This window comes from Sphaeramia orbicularis, chromosome 4, assembly GCF_902148855.1.
Source record: "Sphaeramia orbicularis chromosome 4, fSphaOr1.1, whole genome shotgun sequence".
Classification (NCBI taxonomy): domain Eukaryota; kingdom Metazoa; phylum Chordata; class Actinopteri; order Kurtiformes; family Apogonidae; genus Sphaeramia; species Sphaeramia orbicularis.
The window spans coordinates 41,847,076-41,870,926 of record NC_043960.1 but is presented as its reverse complement, the minus strand read 5'-3'; the positions used below and the strand labels follow the sequence as shown (position 1 = coordinate 41,870,926).

At 37.5% G+C, this 23,851-nt stretch overlaps 1 protein-coding gene across 1 annotated transcript; it reads left to right on the top strand.

The window, feature by feature from the left end:
- Positions 1–100: 100 nt before the first annotated feature.
- On the top strand, positions 101–17,271 carry hook1 (hook microtubule-tethering protein 1). Its single transcript, XM_030132305.1, has 22 exons — positions 101–263; positions 2,010–2,095; positions 3,459–3,531; positions 5,754–5,804; positions 6,237–6,369; positions 7,473–7,540; positions 7,765–7,827; positions 8,356–8,439; positions 9,725–9,888; positions 9,976–10,116; positions 10,676–10,877; positions 11,069–11,179; positions 11,266–11,353; positions 11,436–11,502; positions 11,598–11,738; positions 13,075–13,162; positions 13,330–13,361; positions 13,457–13,539; positions 13,646–13,746; positions 14,200–14,301; positions 14,425–14,493; positions 15,719–17,271. The coding sequence occupies exons 1-22, from the start codon at positions 219–221 to the stop codon at positions 15,881–15,883; spliced, it is 2,157 nt and encodes a 718-aa protein (XP_029988165.1). The 5' UTR covers positions 101–218; the 3' UTR covers positions 15,884–17,271.
- Positions 17,272–23,851: the final 6,580 nt, after the last annotated feature.

Below are 23,851 nucleotides of genomic sequence, written 5' to 3'. Positions count from 1 at the left end.
GCAACTAAACGGCAAACAGCTAAGACGCTCTGCCATTCACGTACATATTACGTTATTTGTAGTGCGGAGTGACACGTTGCGGCCTTTGGTTACGTAAGTTATGTGTCGTTGGAGATTTACCTCTTGGCAGCAGGTGAGGTCAAATGCAGAGGGAAGGAGCGGAAGAGCTTTGCTGACAGGTGGAGAAAACATTTAGGCATTTAGCTGTAAAGAAACAAATGGACGAAAACAAAACGGCCCTGGTCGAGAGCCTCATAATATGGGTAAGTTATTGACTCATGCGAATGCGTTGCTTGAGGAAATGAAAAGGAAACCGCGGAGAGGATTAAATCACCTGCCTGGAACGCTAGGTGGTGGGGGTGTCAGTGAAACCATTCTCCGTCAGCGGTGAGCGAATGAGGGAAATGTGAGGTGGTGCAGATGGTGGCCTCTTAATCTGTTGTTAATACACAAAATGAGCTTCATCTTTGGCTGCTGCTCATTTTCAGAGGGGTCGGTGTCTCCAGCCGGATTAAATGGACCATTAGCTAACGTTACAGTAGCTTTGAGCTTCAGGCTAGCTAAGAAAAGTTAACAGTTAGCGATACACGGAGGACACAGATAGACAACAGTGTGGGTTAGTTTGGGTGGTCCTCGTCCTATTTAGAGTATCTATCCAATTAACCATTAGATATTTGTGGATAGTCACTTTTAATGAAATGTAACGACAGCCCCAACATTACCCTGTTCTGACTCCCATCCTGACTTTACTGTACTACATGCGTTTGCCTTTTCATTATCATGTTACTCTTTACCTACACATGTAACCCTCAGCTGAATGAATTAAGGCTTATTTAGCTGTCATTCTTGGACATTTTGCAGTAAATAGGTAGTTGGAGTGGTTTAAAAAAATTCAGGACTTCAAGGTTTAGGAAAGAAATCATATTGTGGTCAATATTGCAATTAGTATTTGCAATTTCTGTCTACTTGCTTAGTTGTCAAGGACACTGCAGAGATTACTGATAAATTATTCATGTGTATTTTTTTTTTTCCAATATCAAATGAACAAATTTAACCAGTATAAAAATGCAAAAGAAGTTTTAGAAGTAAAAAGTAGCAGTGTTAATTTTGCAATCTTTTTTTACACATCACTTATTTCTTCTCAGCGTCACTGAATCCAAAATATCACTGTGAAAACACTGGACCTGGGTGATAAATAAACGACCTTCAGGCGTGTTGAGTCACTTATAGACTAAGTGCTTTGTTATTTAGACGGTATAGGTTTATCTGACATCTAAATTCTTATTCTGCAATAAAGACACATCTACATATAAACACAGAGAGAATGCAAAGTCTGTATTATAGTATGCAGAGTCTATATTGTCATATGCAACAATAAACAGTGAGTTGAAAGTCTTATTTTGCTGTTTCTCTGTCCACTTAAATACCTCCACACGTGTAACTGATGTGACAGTAAACGCACATATAGGCTATAAGATGAAAGAAATAGGATAAGTAAAATGTGCTGTTTCACTTTAAAAAGCCTTGGGAAATAAAAGCATTGCCCATCTAAATCAGAAGTCACAGATGTTTCTCTATGTGCTGCTTCATCAAAAGCCACTGAGCTGTAATTTATTTCTCCTTGCTCCCCGTTTTCATGTAATAGTTATTAACTGATAATGGAAGTTTGCTTTTCCATGGTGAAAAGGGACAGTAGCCCCAGTATTGCAGCTTTTCGTTATGTTGGGCAAACATTTGTACAGCAGAAAGCACATAAGACGCAGGTAGATAGTTCTGGTTTACACCTTACACCATGGCTGTCTTGAATTATTCAAATCTTCACTTTAGCAGAGATGCATTTGCTGTTGTGGTTGCTTTATCCATCTGCCCAACAATACCTTCTGTTTCCTGTTCATTTCCTTATTGTGCTTGTCATTTTGCCATCATACCAACCTTACTGTAACACACTCTCCTCTTTGTCTGGATTGTTAACTCAATGAAAATTCATTTCTATGTTTTCTATCTTTCAGCTGCAGACTTTCAACATCTCTGCACCCTGCAGGACAGTGGAGGACCTGACTACTGGAGCAGTGATATCACAGGCATTGAATCAGATGTGAGAGTGCAAACACAGACAAATGCATGCGTTCATCATATACTGTAGACTGTCTTTATTACTTTTATTCGGGCTTGTCACAAAGTAATTTTTTCAGCTGTGCAAACTGATGAACAGCTCTGTAGTTAGAATTTCATTAATAAAGTACAGTGTCTTCTTTTCAGATATACCAGTTTGCACCAGTATATTTAATACAGGAAGCTCTTGAAGTCCAGAAAGCATTGAAACTGTGTACATTAATCGCTTCATTGGGGAAAATCCTGCTCTGATTTGCCTTTTCATTATCAGGTTACTCTTTACCTACACATGTAACCCTCAGCTGAATGAATTAAGGCTTATTTAGCTGTCATTCTTGGACATTTTACAGTAAATAGGTAGTTGAAGTGGTTTAAAAAAAATTCAGGACTTCAAGGTTTAGGAAAGAAATCATATTGTGGTCAATATTGCAATTAGTATTTACAGTTTCTGTCTACTTGCTTGGTTGTCAAGGACAATGCAGAGATTACTGATAAATTATTCATGTGTATTTTTTTTTTTCAATATCAAATAAACAAACTTAACCAGCATAAAAATGCAAAAGAAGTTTTAGAAGTAAAAAGTAGCAGTATTAATTTTGCAATCTTTTTTACACATCACTTATTTCTTCTCAGCGTCACTTCACTGAATCCAAAATATCACTGTGAAAACACTGGATCTTTTAAATTGCTGTTTTTGTGCCTGGTTTAATTATGCAGCTCTAAAAGAATATGTCTTTTTGGAATGCACAGAAATGTATAAACCACACATCAGTATCGGCAAATATCCAAAGACAATATAATGAAGTTCTGAAAGGCTTTTAAATAACTATTTTGTATTTACATTGAAGATTCTATATTGAGGGGGATAAATAATAGCAAAAGCAACATAAGGAAATGGAAATTAACATCGGTATCACCATCAGTAATCAGCCAAAATGTCCTGTTAAATATTGACATGGACCCAGAATTTACATCCCATGCATCTCTAAATGTTTTATATCCTTCATTTAAGTGACAGTCTCGTTAAGATGTAAAGAATGACCCATCCAAGAGAACTGTTGAAATGATAAATAAGGACACCAAAAACATTGTCCAGTTATACTATGCCATAAAAGGTGACGGACCATTTAGGCCCATATTTTAAAAAAAAAAACAAAAAACAAAACAGAACAAGAAAAACAAAAAACAATTCCATTACACATTAAAGAGAGTAATGTTCACCAGAGTACTATTTCTGAAGCAAGTAAAATATATTAAAAATGTAGATACTGTTAAAGGAAGACTCTGTTCTAAAATGGCACCCTTGCATTGAAAAGATTAACTGGTATCCATCATGTGTGTTGCAGAGACCCATCATGGTTCAGTGATGGATGGCTTAGTCGTATCAAAGGGGATGTTGAAGACAACTGGAGACTGAAGGTACAAAACCATCTCCCCTGTCCTGCATATGGCCTCTCTGACATTTTTCTTATCTCTTCGTATATTTCTGAACCCCTGCCCTTGCTTCAGCCCTGCTAAACTGTCTGTGACACTGACCTCCTGCCTGCTCCAAGGCTGCTGCTCCTGGCTAAGCCTGCACTCTGATCCTGCGCTCTGACTCTCCCTCTGGTGAAATGTGTCTATGTATGTGTGTCAGCTATATGTGATTCCTGGAAAAAAGCTGCCCTCTCAGTGTTTAATGTGGCAACAGGCAATTTACAATATGAACCATTAGGGCTGAACAATTCATTTAAAGAGGTTGTACGTAGTGGTAATATTCCAAACTCCCACCATTTGGGGTTGGAATAAACATACCAGAACACATGCAGGACTACCAAAACAATCAACCAGTCAATGCTGTGTACCCATAAACTGTATCATTCACTGAATAAAGTATAAAGCTCATTATTACCACACATCTGCTTTATGACATTAGAAAGTTTTCTTCAAACTAAAACTCACAGGCACTTATTTTGACAGTGGGATCAAAATAACACTGTGTCTTATAATCTTCATGTGGTGCGTCAACTGATAGTTTACATTATAGCTCTGTTAGCTTTGTTTTTAGACAGAAAATGGCAACAGGAAAACCACAAATCACCTCCATTTGCTCCATGGTTTGTTATTTTTTGTCTGTTTGGAATTGTCCAAACAGGGTCAGAACTGTGGATCAATAAATGGCGAACTAGCAAAGACAATGATATGATGTAATATGTTTTTACCTTCATAAGCGTCATAATCAAACTCTCCATGTAGAAGAAAAGCTGTGATTTCAGCATCAGACTCCACTCTTTTAATTTAGAGTTGTGTCCAGTAGTGAAAACAACAACAATGTGTTTGTCACTTTCTTTGACTCAAAGTTTTTTCTTAGCGGTTCTTGTCCCATGTTGTCAAATCTTTGGTTCTTTGTCAAAGACCCCATAGCATTAGTTTTCCTCATCATGGGATGCCAGTACAGTGACTTCCTTCTCCCTCTAGTGGTCACATAATTGTGACAGTTTGGGTAAACAGATTTCGTTCATATCTCTATAATGAAATGTGTTTGGAATACCATCATAACTCTCCACTCACACTCTAATGATGCTTTTAGGGCGTTTTTAAAAAATATGTGAGAGTAGAAATACCACATAGTTCCTTCAAATATTATCAAAATCTCAAACGCAATATCTAAATTTTAGGAGGTAAAACAGTTTTGAGAGGGATAAAATGTACCACAACATACTGCTATAACTGAAGTAGCGTAGAGCTACAGCAGTGATACTCAAAATGTGGTGGTCCACCAGCGCCCCCAAGTGGTCCACAAGAGGATGTCATAAAAAGTAAAATTTATATCAACGTTTCCCAAATCACCCTCATTTGACTTCCAAAGCAAAGTTACGGGTACAGAATTGTTTTTGAAATAAAAAGCGAATCAAATGTAACCTAAATAAGTCTAAGAGTAGACTTTTATGGAATTTGCATATGCAAACCCATGTTTTGTGTCACCATCTCCAATGGATCGGTGACTGAAGAGAAAAGCTGGAGAAACAACGACCAATGTTAGCAACAAGGTGCAAAGATAGTCTGTTAGCATCGAACTGTTGGCACCATTTGTAATATACTGCAGACTTAATTTATAATATACAAAATATAATAATATTGTGTAATATAGGCTGTTTAAAAAGTTAGTTTTTTAGGGAGGGAGTGGGAAACTGGCTGGCTGGTTAGGTGGTCTGTGTTTTTTTTTTTTTTTTGTAATGATAAAGTGGTCCTTGGTGTGAAAAAAGTTTGACAACCTCTGAGCTATAGAGACTCACTGCTCTACAAAGTAAATTCTCCACTCACAAGGGAACATGCTTACAAAAACACAGAATCGTTTTATACTTTTTTCAGTAAAAAATGAAATGCAGAAATATGGACTAAAATGGTTCATATCTTTGTGTATAGATGTATTTTCCTTACCGTTCAGCCCTAATGCACATTCAGACTCCTCTGTTTCTGTGTATATGTTCTCTGCTGCTGCTTCTCACACACCTGTTGTATTTTCATCTGTGTATATTTAAGAAGTGTATATTTTGTCATTGCATGATCATGATTTGTGCTGGACGTGAAGCTTTTTTGTTTTTTAACTTGGCTGATATTTTTACTCATACACTTTATAATTGTCTTTGAAATCTGCTTAGATGAACAACCTGAAGAAGGTCCTTCAGATGATTGTTGATTATTATAATGAGGTAAGTTGTAGACATGTTCATATTCTCCTCCTTGTTTTTGTTGTGGTGATTGGATGAAAATCCCATGTGACACTGACTCTGTATGCACAGTTGTTGTGGGATTTGTAATATGTGCTGTTTAGACAGTGCCAAGCCCCTGGAGTCTTGCAAAGAAAATATGATCTGCAGTTGATGTCAAAACAAGCAGCTCTAGCAGCTGCAATAAGCAGTATTCAGTATCCTCAGTACCATGGAGTACTCTAGCTGCGGGCCTTTTATTCACCGCAAGTCAAAACAGGATTAAAATATTTGTTCTCAGCAGTCCTCCTAGTTAGAGCCACTGTGTAACTACACCTTTTGATGGGTAGAGCTTTTAAAATCAGTATTTTTGACTACAGTGTAACTGTTTATGTTCTGGATGACAGAAAACACTAATATCTGTTTCATGATCAGGTCTTAGCCCAGGAGATCTCGGACTTCCCCCTACCTGATCTGGCTTTGGTGGCTGAGCGTTCAGACCCTGTGCAGTTGGGGAGGTTATTACAGCTAGTGTTGGGCTGTGCTGTCAGATGTGAGCGCAAACAAGGTGTGTGTCTCTTTGTATGTTGACTTATGATTATTTATCCTGGTTTCCATAGTCCCACCTGCTGATCCTCAGATAAAATTCCCACATAAAGACACAGTATAAGACAGTGTTTTTCAACCTTGGGGTCGGGAGCCCATGTGGGGTCACCTGGAATTCAAATGGGTTCACCTGAAATTTCTCCTAATTGATAAATATATATAAATGAATAGAAAAACAAAACTTTCTTATAAAAAATATATGGTGAGTTGAGAGAGACAATCACAATACATAAAAGCCATGACAAACTCTGAAGCTAAAACTGAAGCACTGTGGTACTGTTTATCTTTCAAATGTTCATTGTGGTCGGTTTCAGATGCTGCAGCTCTTTCATAAGTCATAGTTTTAGTTGTTGTTTTTTCAGTATTAATTGTCAGCCTTGTAAATCCAAGCTGGACTGACTGTACATACCCTGACCAAGGAAAATAAAATTCTCACTTTGTGCAGTAATCTACACCTGGCTTTTCTGCCTCCGTCCATAATAATATATATTATATAGACTAATTGTCGTCTAAAATTAATGTTTATTTGCAATATAGTATAGCAAACTATTACATGATCAAAAACAAATTAATTTTAGCAAAAAAATGTCTCTGTTTTGAATGGCTGGGGTCACCAGAAATTTGTGATGTTAAAATGGGGTCACGAGCCAAAAAATGTTGGGAACCACTGGTATAAGGTGTGAAAACCATAAGAAAAGTAAAATATTACACGTTGCAAACTGACACAATAAAAATGCTTTTACCCAAAGACACTCTGCATGGTGATCAGATATGTAAACATAAATAAATAATTAACATAAATAACACAGCCACAAGGTGTAAATAGCTTCTACAGCAGTGAAGTGATTTGTCATATTCAGTTCAAAACCCAGTCCAGTGCATTTGTGTCTTTTAAATAATTCCATAGCTCTTTATTCTTAATCAATTCTTAATAATTTTTGGTCGTTTTTTAATATTTGACTAGCAGTCTGGCTGAAAAAAAAACATGACAACAGTGTGACATTTAACTACTAAAAAAAAAAAAAGCAGGTTGTGTTTGATAAATGTCTTCTACACCATTTCCAGAATACATTCAGATCATCATGACCTTGGAAGAGTCTGTGCAGCATGTGGTCATGACAGCCATCCAGGAGGTTAGCCCATCGTTTTGTTGTTTTGTTTTTTTTTCATTGAACACCGTTTATATTAAAAATCTCTAAGAAAACTATATATCTTACTTAATGTTTTTTAAAGTGTTAACTATCCCTGTATTATTTTGTGTCAGTCTTGTTTGGAGAAAGGTTAACACAGATGTCAGAGTACTCTTGTCTTACTCTAACTGTTAGTATGTGCATTGTAATTTTTCTTCTCTTTTCAGCTCATGAGTAAAGAGACCGTGTCCCCATTTGGAGCAGAGCTGTCAGGGGATCTGGAACAGCAGGTCTGTGATATTATTACAAAGGCCTCTCTGATAGAGCAGCTAGTTCAACAGTATTAGTACCATCTGCTGTAAAATATGTGAATTGATTTGAATCATTGAACTTGAAAACAAAGTATGCCGTTTTTAATTTGGGATATACTCTAAAACCTATAAATACAATACATTAATAGTGAGAATCCCTTTTTAATTCATTATATTCATTTCTGTTTACCACTTTGAATCATGAAATTGCTTATTTTGTTAAAATGTAACAATATAATTCTCTGTTCAACTGTGAAATTTAAGCAATATTGTTTACAAAAAGGGGAGGTCTTATTCATTTTCTGCTCATTTAGTATATTCAGTATTAGGACTGGGTATAATTTTCAGTATCAATGAAAATTATACCCAGTCCTTTTTTTTTGATAATGAAACATGAACTCTCGGGTAGCTCTAGTTCACAGGCTTGTAATTGTTGATCATGTGGTAGAACATCTGTGCTTAATTCCTGTATGTGTGATAATGACTACCTCTATTCTTCGTGTCCAGCTTAAAAAAGCCCTAGAGGACCTGGCTGAACTTTTAGCCGAGAAGGAGGCTCTAGCTCAACGCTGTCAAGAGCTGGACATACAGGTGAAAACAAAGTTCACACACAATTTATGCAAATGCTTGGGTGTTTCTACAGAAAAATATTCAATGACATTATTTGCCAGCAGGTGTCTGGCCTCAGTGGCCTTGTGTGAGTTTTAGCTCTCCATGTCTGCTCGCACACATACAAACATGAATGCCTTTGGTACAGTACAGTATAAACAGGAGTTGTGTAATTCGCTGTAATGCTTGGGTCCATTGTCTGGAGCTGCTGTGGCAGAAGGACTGTGGGCTCACAGTCTGGGCTTTAGTGGAAACCAGCTCATGCTCTACCCAGATGCCTCAGCACAGCTCAGACTAAATTTAGCATAGACTCTGATCAACTGTTGAACTGGACTTTCGACAGATTGGTTTGTTTTGCCCCCAGTCATCTTTCATCACAGCGAGGTAAGTCCAACGTGGCTGACCAAAACTAAACACATCTAAAACCATCTGCTCAAATATTTACTCTAACTCCGCTAACAGATGGATCAATCACATTTCTCTTTGATGCAGGCTTTACGGGGTGTTCTCATATTTTATGGTTTGAAAGCAATGCCGCATTTTTTAAATGCATCTTAATCCATGTTAAATTTGATCAAACTGGGCATAATTCAGTACTGTATAGTACGTTTATGGCTCAATTATCATACAAAAGAATGATTTAAGGAAACTGAATTAGGATGTAATGAGAGTTCTTAAACATTTTCAGTTGTAGTTTTCATTTCATGATGCTCTGAAGGACATTAAACCACTGGATATTGTCTATGAACAGAACATCCAGTTTACTTATTCCATGTAATTTTCAAAGCCTCCTCCTGTCTTTATACATTTGTGTAGAAAAATATTATTTGTACTTGGATACTGAGTCTTATCATATAGTACCTAGCTCTAGGTAAAAGCGGTGATGGCTGGTACCCACAGTAGACTTGGCTTATGGATATGTTGTCTTCAGGACATATGACAAGTGGTTCAGTCACTTATGGTAAAAACTACACAGGGAAATAATGGGTGAAAAAAACAAATGAACTAACCATGTATTAACCATGTTGGCACTGTGTGCCCTGCTTCCAGCATGGATTAACTGCACTGCATTTAACATCTGGGAAGGAAAGATATTAGTAAAGGAAGGGGACTGTCTTCTGATGTGTTGCTGCTTTGCATGGAATTAATTGACTGTGGAGAGTTTTAACCTTTCACAATCTTACTGTTATTATGTGCTTTTATTTTTGCATATAAAATGGATTGAATATAACTTGAGTTGCTGGAACATCTTACTGAACCTGGACAGGTGGCTGTTCTTCAAGAGGAACGGAACAGCTTATTGGCGGAAAATGACGTTTTAACAGACAGGGCCAATCAGCTGGACACGTTTGATGACCCAAACACTCCCTCAGGAAAAAAACACAGCCAGTTACAGCAGCAGCTGGAGGCTGTACAGGAGGAGAACTTCAGGTTTGTCTTCCTTTTGTTGTAATGTGCTGGATCCTCCTCGCAATGCTCAGAGCAGAATGAATGTGTACAAGTATCTGTATCTTTCAGGCTGGAGGCTGCAAAGGATGATTACCGGATCCACTGTGAAGAGTTGGAGAAGCAGCTGATTGAGGTTCAGCATCGTAACGATGAACTCACCAGTCTGGCAGAGGAATCTCGAGCACTCAAAGATGAACTCGATGTCCTGAGGTTTGTGTCTTTCCCACCAAAGAAGCGCTAACCTTGATCAACTCTGACTAGATCTGCATACAGCTTACCCTGTCTCGTACTGTTTTGTAAGTTTGTTTTATTTTTTTTGTTCTGATCTTGTCAAATTTCTGCATTGTTGGTGCATCAACCCTTCACTTTTCCAACTGGTATTTGACAAACCACAAGGAAAACTTAGACTTTTAACAGTGTTTGTCACTTATAACCAGTTTTTTTGAATGTACACTCCACATAATAATAGATATTAAGACAATAGGATGAGTGTTCTACCTGTATGTAGACACTTGTTTTTTGCCCTTTTACAGGCTTCTTGAGACAGACCACCTGGCTGTGATTTCACTGATCAACACCCCTCCAATCAGACAAAAGGAAGTCATCAGTGAAATCACATGTTGTCTTTTTACACATAATTGCATAGTGGCCTTGACCGTTGTTTTATGACCACAAGCTATTTATAGGCCAATTACATCAATACGTAGTGAAATGTTCCAACATAAAAGTTTTAAATAAATTAAGTTAAAAATATTTAAAATTTATACAGGAACTGCTCAGACCGGGTGGTAATGTTGGAGGCCTCTGTTGAGACGTACAAACGTAAACTGGAGAATCTTGGTGACCTGAAGAGGCAAATGAAGCTACTGGAGGAGAATAACATGACCTACATGCAAAACACTGTTAGTCTGGAGGAAGAGCTGCGCAAGGCCAATGCTGCCCGTGCACAGCTCGAGACGTACAAGAGACAGGTATGATTTTCAATGTTGGGTTGGAAAGTAAAAGGGAAAAGCCTGTTTTATATCATAAACCTGAGAGAACTTTGGTTTGATGATTCTTTGTGTAACAAAGACACAGATTTAAAAGAAAACTTTTAGGTAAACCTCTATCTAGGGCCACAAATTATTTTTCTAATTGTGTGCTTGGCAACTGCCTTTTTCAGGTCCAGGAGCTACACAGGAAGTTGTCAGAGGAGACGAGGCGAGCAGATAACCTGGCATTTGAGATGAAGAAACTGGAGGAGAAGCATGAGACTGTAATGAAGGAGAAAGAGGTGTGGTTCGTATTTACATGCAGTATATTTCTGTGAGAAATGGCAGAAGACCTGTTGTTCTAAACTCTCCTTTCCAACACCATTAGAGAATCATCATTGAGAGAGATTCTTTAAAGGAGATAAACGAGGAGCTGCGATGCACACAGGTTCAGCAGCACCAGCTCTCCCAAGCAGGTGACTCGCTGAATAGGAAAATAACAGCTCCCCCTAAACACTGTTCCCCTCACTGTTCTGAACGATGTTTCTTGTCATGTAGGGATGCTTCCCTCCAGCAGCCCCAGTCATGATAACCTGGCAGCTGAATTAATACCAGTGGAGTACAGGTAAAAACACACACAGTGTCTGACAGCCATAGATCGGTGGTCTCTCTGATTGACTGAGGTACATGAACACTGACTTTGAACATCTGATCATTCAGGGAGAAGTTCATCCGACTGCAGCATGAGAACAAGATGCTGAGGGTGCAGCAGGAGGAATACGAGAGGGAGAAAATCGAGGCTCTGCAGGCTCAGCTTGAAGAAGCACATAAGACACGCAGCGAACTGGACACTGAGAACAGGTAACGGGTTGGGTCTTCTATAGCAGTGGTTCTCAAATGTTTTACAGTTGAGTACCCCCTGAAATATCTATTTTTTTTTTAGCCAAGCACCACAAACTCTCATGGCAGCATTTCTGATGAGAAAAAATGAGGCAAAGTTCCTCCCTGTACCAAAGGTGTCTGTTTATATTTTCAAAACTTTATAAACAAACAACATATATTTAACTTTAACATATTAAAAATAACAAATCTTTATAAGCAGATTTTATGTGCAAAATATAAACTGAAAAGTGCCGTCTTTCATTGATAAGAAAAATAAATGATTTGGTCATTTAATGAATAATGAACCTTTCATCGACAAAAAATAATTACTTACTTACTCAAGCTCATTTGAATAATATAAAATAGGAATGTTCTTAAAATGTTATCAAAGCTTAGGGAGGGCCTCCCAGTTTTTAAAAATATTGAAATGAGATAAGGTCAGCAATGTCAATTTTATTATATGAATGTATTATTTGTGTTTTATATTTCAGCATTAATTCTCATTTATTTTGTATTCAGTACATGATTAATTGATTTATTTTGCACAACAACAAATCAAACATTAGGACAAGCAAAGAAACAAATTGTGCAGGTGAGATCAGAAAACCCTGTGGGGCTTATAAAATTAATCTCACCTTATTACAGCATTGGCATAAAGAAAGGCAATAGAAATAAAAGAATAATATACAAAGTACAACAAAAATATAAACAATGACTTATTCAGTATACAGTTGTGGAAAAAATGATTAGACCACTCTTGTTTTCTTGTGCATTTTAATGCCTGGTAGAACTAAAGGTACATTTGTTTGAACAAATATAATGATAACAAAAATAGCTCATAGTAGTTTAATTTCAGAGCTGATATCTAACCATTTTCCATGGTTTTCTTGATAATAACTAAAATCACTTCAGTTCTTACGTCAATAGCTATGGCACTGTACCACCAAAAACAGTGCTTTGAGGCATTCCATGCTTTCTTTTCTGTCTGTTTTAGTCACATGATACACACAGGAGTTAGTACTTGATTGCATAACCATTGTTTTGATGACTTTTGATGGTCGTATAATTTTTTCCATGACTGTATTTTCCCAAAAACATTTCAAGTACCCCATGGGCTTCTTCCAACTATGCGTACCCCCATTTGAGAAAGACTGTTCTATATCCAGCTATAGGTAGTGAAAGGGTGATAGAGACTCAATTCTTAATAGTTCGTATTTGCTTTGGTCTTCTACTCTTATTGGTTTCTTGTTTTGTGTGTGCTGTTTATTCTGTTGCTGCCTTTCAAATGTGTTCTCTGTGCATATTACTATCTCAGATTAAGTCGAGAGCGCGTCAGTGAGCTGCAGCAGCAGGTGGAGGATCTTCAGAAGGCTCTGCAGAGTCAGGCAGCCAAACCTGATGATGTGAGTGAAGTGATCCCAGGGACAGAGTTAGTCCTTTTATGCATCTTAGATTTTGCATAAACACAGGTTTTGTCATTACAACAGTAGTTTGTTGAATTATATTGGGCAAATGAATTCCTTTAATTAAAAGTAACCTCTGTATAACATGATTTTTTTAATTTTCACAGTCCAACCTGAAGAGGAAACTTGATGCACATATGTAAGTGAAAAACCTTGTATCTGAGTTCAGAGCCGTAAAATGAATGTGTTCCACAGCAGATGGAGGGAAAGAAACCATGTGATGTGTTTTCCCAGGGTCCAGCTAAATGAGGCTCAGGATGAAATCTTGAAGAAGAAAGAGCTGCTGGAGGACCTTCAGCCCGATAACACTCAAACCTGTGAGTACAAGTCAACAAGCCGGTCCCTGAACACTACATTATGCTCATGCAATAGATACAGTGTTAATATAGCGTACATTGAATGACTTCAATTTTATACTTTTAGCTTTGAAGCTTGATGAGCTGATGGCTGCTCTGAAGAAAAAGGATGATGACATGAGGGCCATGGAAGAACGGTACAAAATGTACCTGGAGAAAGCTCGCAATGTGAGTGACAAGAGATTCAGAGTCGTTATTTGGCATTTAAACATTACATCATTGATGTACTGCAAAAACCAAATGATGATGCATTGGTCTCAGTAAAAAACACAAATCAAACACTTGTAAACAGAATAAAATAGTATAAAAATATGTAAATATTCATAAATAAATAATGCACATAATTAAATCTGTGATTAACAAAAACACAAAAAAACAATACTAATTTGATGTTAAAATGTATCACACTGAATATGCCCCAAGTTGTCAGGTAGAGTCAATATCACACTGTGGCTGAGATCTTTGGAGTATGTTGCATTGTTTATCTCTGACGTTATGTGCGTTTATTTAATGGTCTGTCGGCAGTTGGATAAAAAAGAGTTTGTATTTTAGTGTTAATATTAAAAATTGCACCGTGGTTGTTAATGGCTGTAGTGTCTGTATCCTTTCTCCTGCCTATAGGTGATCCGAGCACTGGACCCAAAGCTGAATCCAGCCACTGCTGAGATTCAGGCTCTGAGGAACCAGTTGGCAGACCGGGACAAGCAGATACTCAACCTGGAGGTAAGTCTGACTGGTATTTTGACTTGGGCAGCCTTCATTGTTTGCATTGTAAACGCATTTGTTTTTTAGGAGCTGGTTTCATACCTGTACTAATGTTTGGTTTATTCAATTTTGCCTCTGCAGCGTCAGTGTGAGCAGGCCAGACTGAAAGAGTATGAAGAGAAGCTGATCGTCACAGCCTGGTATAATAAGGTAGGATGAAACCACAGCAACGATGTTTCATGACATTATCAGTGTTTCTGGAATATTGCATTAGCAGTGTTTTATGGAACTGGCAAACATGCTCTGTTCTTCAAAACGTTTTTGAACGTGTTTGGAATGTCTTTGTTCGGAGGGAAAAAAATAAGTAAGTCATGAAAATAATAAGTTCTAAAATCTTGATGTATACTCAGTGCCAATGAAAATGCAACACTTGAATATGTTTTATTGTTCCTGAGCTGCATCAGTATGTTTAAGTTTCACCTGTATAAAATAATCCCAGACAATTTCTTAACAACCTGAGACGGGTTGAGCTATTGTCACGCTTGAATGAACTTGTCTGCATTCATAAGACTTGTTTTTCTCATTGCTCAGCAATGAACTGCTCATCTTAAGGAATTGTGGTCAGTTAAGGAGTGGTCATGTTCTGTATATAAAGGCAAGCTGAAAAGCACCAAAATCATTCGCAATAACTCAGCGATGCCTAGACTGACATGTGACCAAAGATGCCATGCTATGGGGCTCCTGGAGGCCGGAATCTCTGCTCGGCAGGTGGCGCGCCGTTTAGGATGCAATGTGTCCACCATAGTCAGGATGCAACAGAGGCATCAAGAAACTGGCATAACTGCAGACAGACCTTGGCCTGGACGAGCACGTGTGACCACACCACAGCAGGATCGCTACATTGAGCTGCAGCACCTCCAGGACCGCTTTGTGACTTTTGGTTTTGGGGGTCCTTGAGTTTCTTTCTTTATCCTTATTTTTTGTTAACAAATTTGGATGTGATTTTTTTATTTTTACTGTGTAGAAATGGCCTATGATTAATTCCAAAGAGCTTATGGAATAAAAATCCTCATCGAAAAAAAAAAAAAAAAAAGAATCTTCAAGTGTTGCGTTTTCATTGGCACTGAGTATAGCAGTCACGGAAATGGCCAATGACCAGCTACCCATCGACCTGGATGTTCCCATACAGTGTGACATCCCCAAAAGTGACTCCAGAATGTCTTGATTGGCTTAAAAATACATTTACATAATTGTTATAACTATAACTGTATGTTCCACCATTATTTTTTTTAAATAAGTTTGATTATTTTTTTTAATATTAAATGATCAAAATACCTATGGGGGAACCCCCCTCCATTTGCCAAGAGTATGGAAACTGTTTTTGGGATGAGATTTTAAAAATGTAAATGTAAAAATTTAAAAAATTCATCCTCAGAGTCTGAACTTCCAGAAGTTGGCCATTGAATCACGTCTCGGGGGCCGCGCTTCCTCTGCGTTGTCTCCAGGACAGTCCTTCTTGTCCCAACAGCGGCAAGTGTCAAACGCCCCACGCCGGGCGCTGTCCATCAGCGTGCCTGCTACTACGACTACCTCAAAGTAAAACGCATCATAGAGCCAAAAGTCTCACCTTATTCAAGTGAAGGGAAAATCCACCCTCAGTGTCTCCCACAAGTGGACACTTAAGTGACCTTACATAAGTCTGCGCACAGCGCCTGGGGAGGAGTCCAGAATAGGGCGATTGGGATCGAAGAGCACTTGGTTATCAAACTGAACCCTAAAGGTCACACAGCTGAGTTCATTACATACTGACCCCTGACACACTGCCTACAGGCTGACCCTCCATTGAACATTAACCCATAACCTCTGCTCCCCTCAGTGGCTAAAGTTGCTCATGCTGTCCTAGCAGTACTTCCACATTCTGCTTTTCACTCTTCTGCCCTGTGTATTTGCTTTGCCAACTGCAGACTGAGCTGAATAATTCAGTGTAATCAGTTTGGTTTTTCCTATTTCCTGTGTACTTGGTTAGGGATGAGGAAAATGTACGTGAATGCTTTATGATTTTATTCTGAATTGGAGCCCAAAATCTGAATGTGCTTTCTAAAAGAGAATTACTTGAATGCTAACACTAACATATAATGTATCTTAAATAGTTGATGTATGTTCAGGTGTACTATTACACTATGGAGTGAAAGGGTCCCACTGTTGTCATTCAGCAGATTTATGAAAAGGCACACATGCTTTAGATCTGTCTCTTAAATTTTCATTTTTGCAAAAAAAAAGAAATTTGGTGCTGGTCACCAAAAGCTTTTAAATGTCAGGAATTACTTACCTTTTCACCAAATTTTCTACTGACCGTGGCACATTTAAAATTGTCAAAATCCTATTAATAATACTTAGTGATGGACCTCTGAGGTGCTGTTAATTAGTTTTTTACTCTCCTGAATATGTGATTTGAACTCTGCACCGGCAGCATGCTCTACATGACAAGTTTTAGGCCTTTATATTATTCTCTCAATATCTTGAATATTATTTAGTAATGATTAATCAAGATTATAATGTATGAAGATATATAGCTGTAATGTAATTCTGATTTAACACCAGCTTTTAATCCAAATGTAAGAACCAGGTTCAGACTATACCTGACAATTGTAACTTTAAAATGGAATGACTTTAGACGCTGTTGTACTTAAACACAGGTTGATTGATTGCTGACTCTTTGTATGTTTGCAATAACTAGAGGGGCTTTCTGTTTAGTCTTTGGATTTCCTGTATGTCAGCGCTTTAGTCTGTGCAGTTGACAACTGTTGTAGATTACTCACTTATTAGCAGAGCCATGAACTAGTTTGGACGTAGCACAGCTCCGACACTACACATGCTTTAACTATTTGTGTATAAATTCAAGGCGAGGCTAATTTTCTGTTATTATAAGACACTAGAATTTAAAATCTTTGGGTTTATGTGTGAATAAATAAATTCTTTTTTTCTAAATTGTGTTGTGTATTTCATTATCAAATACTGGGTCATGTCCCTCTGAGTCACAGTAGATCTTATTTGGAAAGCTAAATAAATGTACCATTTAAGTAATAAGTGTTTTTACAAGAAGTTCTTGTTCAGATAATTGCACTTGGGATATTCAACACCGCATGAAAGTGAAGAATAATTAGTTTTTCTGTTAAAATGGAAAGACATTTTTTTCACAATACATTTTTACCTACTATGCAAAATTTGTAAAGTATGTAATATGTGCATGTTTTCAGAAATTAACATTTGCAATTTATTAATTGAAGTTAACATTGTAAGACAATGAAACATTTATTTACAAATAAATTTGCTTTCCTCATGAATGATGAGCAAAGTCTATTGCATATTTAGGTTCCAGGAAAAAAAAAAGTAAACAATACCCTTCTGTATAGTTTTTACCCTCCGCCCTCACCACAGGGTATTGGCATCAGTTTGTTGTCCGTCCATATGTGCAAAAACTTGGACATGGACTGAAGGCCGAGGATTTTCAAGTGTGTGCACATTATGTTTATTACTACTGTTTATTTTTTATATTGTCTGTTTTCTTGCACTATTTTGTTGTTTGCACTATATTTATGCGTGCACTTTTTCTTGCACTTAATTCTGTTGCTGCCTTGACCATTGAATTTCCCTGTTGTGGGATCAATACATTCTAATCTAATCTAATGAACCAAAGCCTAAATCTGTACGTGCAATCGTCACCGTCATGTTGTAATATTAAAAACCCCTTTTCAACCATGAAATAACATTTATTTGTACTTTAAATAATTCAAAAGAACATTCATACATGGTAACAGAGGAAAGAAAACAAAGATCCGATCAATGGTCAGTTTTACTTGAGCAGATAATTGATCAGTGATAGGTTGTCATGTTCAGGGGTCTTTGGCTCTTACACCCACTGTAAACTGAGCTGGATTGTCTCAGGGCGTCTTTGCACAGTCTGCACCGGGGGGCATACTAGGCTTTTTCTCCAATAATGGCTCCACCTGCTCTTCTTCCTCATCATTATTCTGGTGCCTGAGGTATTCACTGAGCACCTCATCACTCCATCATCTTCAGGGTGCAGGTGATGTCTGGGATTCTTAGTTTTCGCCTCTCATTCTGGGGTTTGATTCCTGTTAACTGTGTGTCAGAAAGCTTCCCACTCTATCAGTAAATGAGGAATTGTTTGTGGAAACCATTGTTTTGTGAATTATTCAATGGTTCCCACTCATCAACAGTTCCAATATGTGATTTATATGCAGTTATGTGATTCACCTGAAAATCCTGGCCACCAATGGGCTGAGCCGGTGTCCCTATGGCCTCCTTTACCATCTTGTATCAAGACACAAACACTGTTTTGTCTCTTCTCAGCTTTATGCAGAACACATTCCCATAAACATTAGTTAGCTGTGAACTCAAACACACAGAATAAGCGCCCTGTTGTCCTTCATGTGACTCTAATAAGACGTGCATTTCAAGACATTTTCCTAATACCAACATCTATGTTTTCTATTGTATATGTTTCACTGTTTTACTCAAGAAAAGATTAACCCATAAAGACCCAAACAGCCACTCCTGACCAAAATCATCTACTGGTCTAAAATGTTTCATAACTTCTAAGCCACTAAACCTATTAATACATGTAAATAATTGGTGTAAAATGCAATTTGTCATCTTTTCATGGCCATCGGATATCCTCCTGAGACCCAGCAATGCATTTTTGCCCTCTTTAGTGGACAAGATTTTCACAGCTTTACTTAAAGAAAAAAAAAAAAAACGCTGTCCACTGCAAAGGACATTCCTTAAAAAAAATGAAAAAGTAAATCTGGAAAACTGTTGAATCATGTTGTTTCAGATCAAGGCAATTGTTTCATGTAAAAAAGCCAAAACTTTAACCTTCCTGGGTCTGAGGAGGATATGACCCATTTGGACGTTCAGAGGCTCTGTAGTGAACATGGAAACACCATCATCTGTTTGATAAACGACAGTGGATGGAGACACTTGTGCTTACGTTCAGTTATTGATATCTTTGCTGAAAAAGTCCCTGTTAAATCAGTTTTTAAAAAAATATAATAAACCTCAACTTTAAACTCAGCTTTTTATGAACATCTACATGATCAGTAAATTCAATTTTGGAAAATACATGATTTTCACTGAAAAAATGCAAAATATAGAGGATAATATTAGAATCAATGGTGATAAATCACTTAAGAAAAGTTACAAAATTACAAAAATTAATTTGGGAAGTGCCACAAAAGTAGCTCTGGGTCTTTGTGGGCTAATGCAGAAATGTTGTTCTTTTGCTCAAGGATCTAACACGAAGCAGCTGCTGTACACCACATTATCACAATATACTTAATGGATTTTTTCAAGCTGTGGGAACCTAGAAACTAAAAAAGTTGTGCAACATAGTATGGACGCTGTTGTCTTCAGTTGGCTAGGTAAATGTGAGCTGCCTGGTGGGAAGTTGGGTGGGTCCTTTTTGTCCTGAAAATAGACTGTAAGGAGAATGCAGAGAGTAAAAAGCAGCGTTCCCCTGAGCCAAGGCACAGAAACATGATGCACAGTAATGTTGTGAAGTGAACTGGAAAAGGAGAAATGGACTGATGAGGATCATTCCTAGTTAAGACATGGGCTGGTACTCACAACACATGTAAATAGGATTATGTGTGTGTCCCTGAGTTAGAGCATTGACAACATACATAGGATTAATGACACAGAGCGTTTAGCACAGAGCTGTCAGCCATAAACACAGGGGATGATAGGACTGACTTATACAAACAGTTAAATGCAGCAGTTTTTATCCAACACTGAAGGGACTTATTACCCCACCCCCGAAGGGGAGGCAAGGGGTATTGTTTTTGGTTTGGTTTGTTTATTTGTTTGTTTGTTTGTTTGTTAACACAGCAAAACTATTGTTTCAATTCATATCAGATTTGGTTTATTGACTGCCAGTGACCCACAATAGATGTCATTACATTTTGGGAACAGTAGGTCAAAGTTCAAATTTTTAATGAATTTTTAACACCCCCCCCCCCCCTCTTACTTATAATAGGCGAAATTTCAAATGTCTGTAGCAACAAAACTATTAGTTGAATTCATACCAAATTGGGTTTATAGATTGCCAGTGACCCAGAATAGATGTGGTTACATTTTGGGAAAAGTAGGCTAAAGATCTAATTTTTTATGACTTTTTTAAAATCTTTTTTTCCTCCCATTTACTTAAAATGGGGGAAATTTCAAATGTCTGTAAAAACATCAATTTTGTTTCAATTTACTTCAAACTTGGCACACATATAGAAGCAATTGATTTGCTGACATCAGCACATGCATAGACAGGATAACATCAGCTGGATCGATGCCAAAATAAGCTACAATATGTGTAAGGGGCAGGGTTTGTTGTGCCTGGAGCCACATGTTAAATAAAGACAAGCCGAGGTGCGCACACACACACACACACACACACACACACACACACACACACACACACACTGTCCATTTTCCAGTGTTATATTTATGGCTGTTGATTTGGGTGATGTTTATCAGTCCTGTTGTGCAAAAGAGTTCTGTGGGTGGAGCTAATGCCACACTTGGTTTAGAGGTAGTATCATTATTTGAATAATAATAATAATAATAATAATAATAATAATAATAATAATAGAATTCATGGGTATCGTCCCAAGGGGTGCAGCCCATGGAAGATGTTAGGTTATAGTAGCAAGATTTATGAACATTGTATAAAGCATCTGGATGGTCTTTCATACAGTATGACAGTTTTTCTGTCACAATTCTCAGTACAGTTCAAAGTGCTGTTTTTTATTGCCCTTTTTCTGTTGGATAAGTACTGTTGTAACACTGTGATAATGATTTCCCCACTACAGTGACGTATCAAAGGCAAACAACAAAGAGTGCAGTAGCTTGAGACACAGAATCAAACTGTAAACAAGTGGTTTCAGGCACAACAAACCCCGCCCCTCACGTATTGTAGCTTATTTTGGCATCGATCCAGCTGATGTCTATACACACACACACACACACACACACACACACACACACACAGATGATGACCTTAGAAATTTCACCCATTATAAGTAAATGGGAGAGGAAAAAGATTTTAAAAAATTATTAAAAATTTGATCTTTAACCCACTTTTCCCCAAATGTAACCACATCTATTCTGGGTCACTGGTAATCTATAAATCCAATCTGGTATGAATTCAGTCAATAGTTTTTCTGCTAGAGTGTTAATAATCAAACAAACAAACCGAATCAAAAACAAGAATAATTGCCTTCCCTTTGGGGGGGGGGGGGGTGAGATAAAGTATCCAATCACAATATCTAAAATTCTTGTCGAAGGTAAAACACGTTAGCTTAATTCTCCATTGATGAAGAGCTGGTTTGCTTAGCTCCTTCCCAGTGAAGGGAGAAGTTAGGAGCTGCAGTACTGTTCTTATGAGGCCAAGAAAACACCAATGCTATCCTTAGAGACTCTGGAGCCTCAGAGCTCCACCTGTGCTGAAGAGAAAGAGCTGGTTGTCCCATAAGTCATTCCATGGTGTCATGACTTTGGTTCCATGTTAAGCCCACTCAAGACCAATACATACCCTATCAACAGTATACTGTAATTAATCAATGAAATACAGATCTATATCATGTTCTAGAAAATGGTATTATATCAGTAAATGTAGCTGCTCCTAAACTTTTTTCTTCTGGCTAGAGAACAGAACCACGCTCCGACCGATGATTGATGAATGGTTGGTTTATTTTCTCTTATTTCAGACAACAAACCACCGTGAAAAACTGAAATAATATAAACCATAACATATAATATCAAAATGTTGGCATCAAGAAGCATATTTAACACAATATTTAACATAAACGTCACATATAAATCTATATAAATATTAATTATAAGTAATCCATACTGTGTGTGCTCTCCATCCAAAAGTAAGGAGTAGCTCTTCTTAAACAGTGTGTTTTTCCCATAATTTCCAAAACAAAACTAAACTCTTTGTCCCTGCTAAAGCATCACATGACTAACCAAATACATCACATGACTACCATGAAGTGTACTTTTTCTCCACCAGCAGAGGTCATTAATTACCAAACAACCAAAAATGCATACAGATCAAATATTTAAACAAAGACACACATTTCAGTGACAGCTACAGTGAGAAAACAGTAATGTATTGTCAACTCGGCTGGCAGTATTTAACTGTTTTTCTACAAGACAAGTGCTGACAGTGTTAGAGATGTAGATATAGAAATATAGATTTTATTATAATCCCACAAGTTGAGAAAAGTTCCCTCAGTAGTATTGCACAAAACTTATAAATTGTCACTGTTTAATCTTGTAAAAGAACTGTTGCAAAGTGAAGTACACTGTGTGGACAAAAATATTGGGACACATCTATCTTTTCTAGTTTCATATTACATTGAACCCTCTATTGTGCATGGGAGGTGGAATGTGCTCCACCACAGGAGTCCAAAAATAGCCGTAAGAGGTTCAGGTCAGGGCTAAGGTCCACCTCATAGACTGCTCTCATTGTAGTGAGTTAGGATGCCTGAAGTCTGTTAAACTCAGATCAGACCTAAATATGTGAGTTTGAGTAGAAGGTGAGAGTTTGTGCTTATTACATCTGTGATTTAAGTCTAGGTTTAAGTATAGCGGCATTAACTTGGTATAGCCTACATAAGGTGACCAGATCCAAACAAACTGACCAAGAACAAGAACAGGACATGTTACCAATGCTTAGAGGTAGAGTTGGATTTACAGAAAAGATCTTTTATTTGTATTTTTTTTATTTAACCAGGAAGAAAATCCCACTGAGATTAAGAACCTCTTTTCCAAGGGAGTCCTGGCCAAGAGGCAGCACAGCACATAGTTATAACAGTTACAACATGCAATAATTTACAGGACCAGTCAACCTATGTGAAACACGAGGAAGTCATTGAGTTATTCTCTAGCACTCTGAGTTTGGATTTAAAAGCATTCAGAGAGATCAGTTCAGTCAGTTTCCAGTCTCTTAGCAGCATATTCCATGAGCAAGGAGCAGAGTAGAGTAGATCTATCTCTTTGTTGAATGTCAGAATGAAAAATAGTTATAGATCATTCCAATTATATATTGTCAATCAAAAAACGCGAAGTACATTTCTTCTTCACACTGTGGTATTTTCTCTTTCTGTTGCTGGAAATAAAAAAGAAGAAAGTTCAGTAAAAAGTCAGACTGTGCTTATTTTGTGCATTTTTTTTTTTTTTTTTAAATGAACGCACACAAATTCATATTTCCTTTAGTTCATTTTCTTTAATTTGTAGTGAATAATCAAACATTACATTGTAAATAAGACATCCTTTCCATATATGGGATCAAATCAAGATGCAGTCCAAAACTAACTGGAACATTTGGTCATATTTAGTTATCCAGTGAACAGATGACTTACTTATTCCTGATCCTAGTCAATCTGGCTTGTATGGGTTAAAAACTCTGCGAGAAATGGCCCCTCCCTGCTGAGCCAGTCTCTCAGATGTAACTGGAGGCCTGTGTATTTGTTATTCTGCCTTCGTC

Bases quoted from the DNA above. Each gene is read 5' to 3' on its own strand.
- hook1 (XM_030132305.1), top strand. From the start codon at position 219: ATGGACGAAAACAAAACGGCCCTGGTCGAGAGCCTCATAATATGG. The intron at 13,540-13,645 runs GTGAGTACAAGT...TTATACTTTTAG, and splicing joins GCCCGATAACACTCAAACCT to CTTTGAAGCTTGATGAGCTG. The intron at 14,494-15,718 runs GTAGGATGAAAC...ATTCATCCTCAG, and splicing joins TCACAGCCTGGTATAATAAG to AGTCTGAACTTCCAGAAGTT.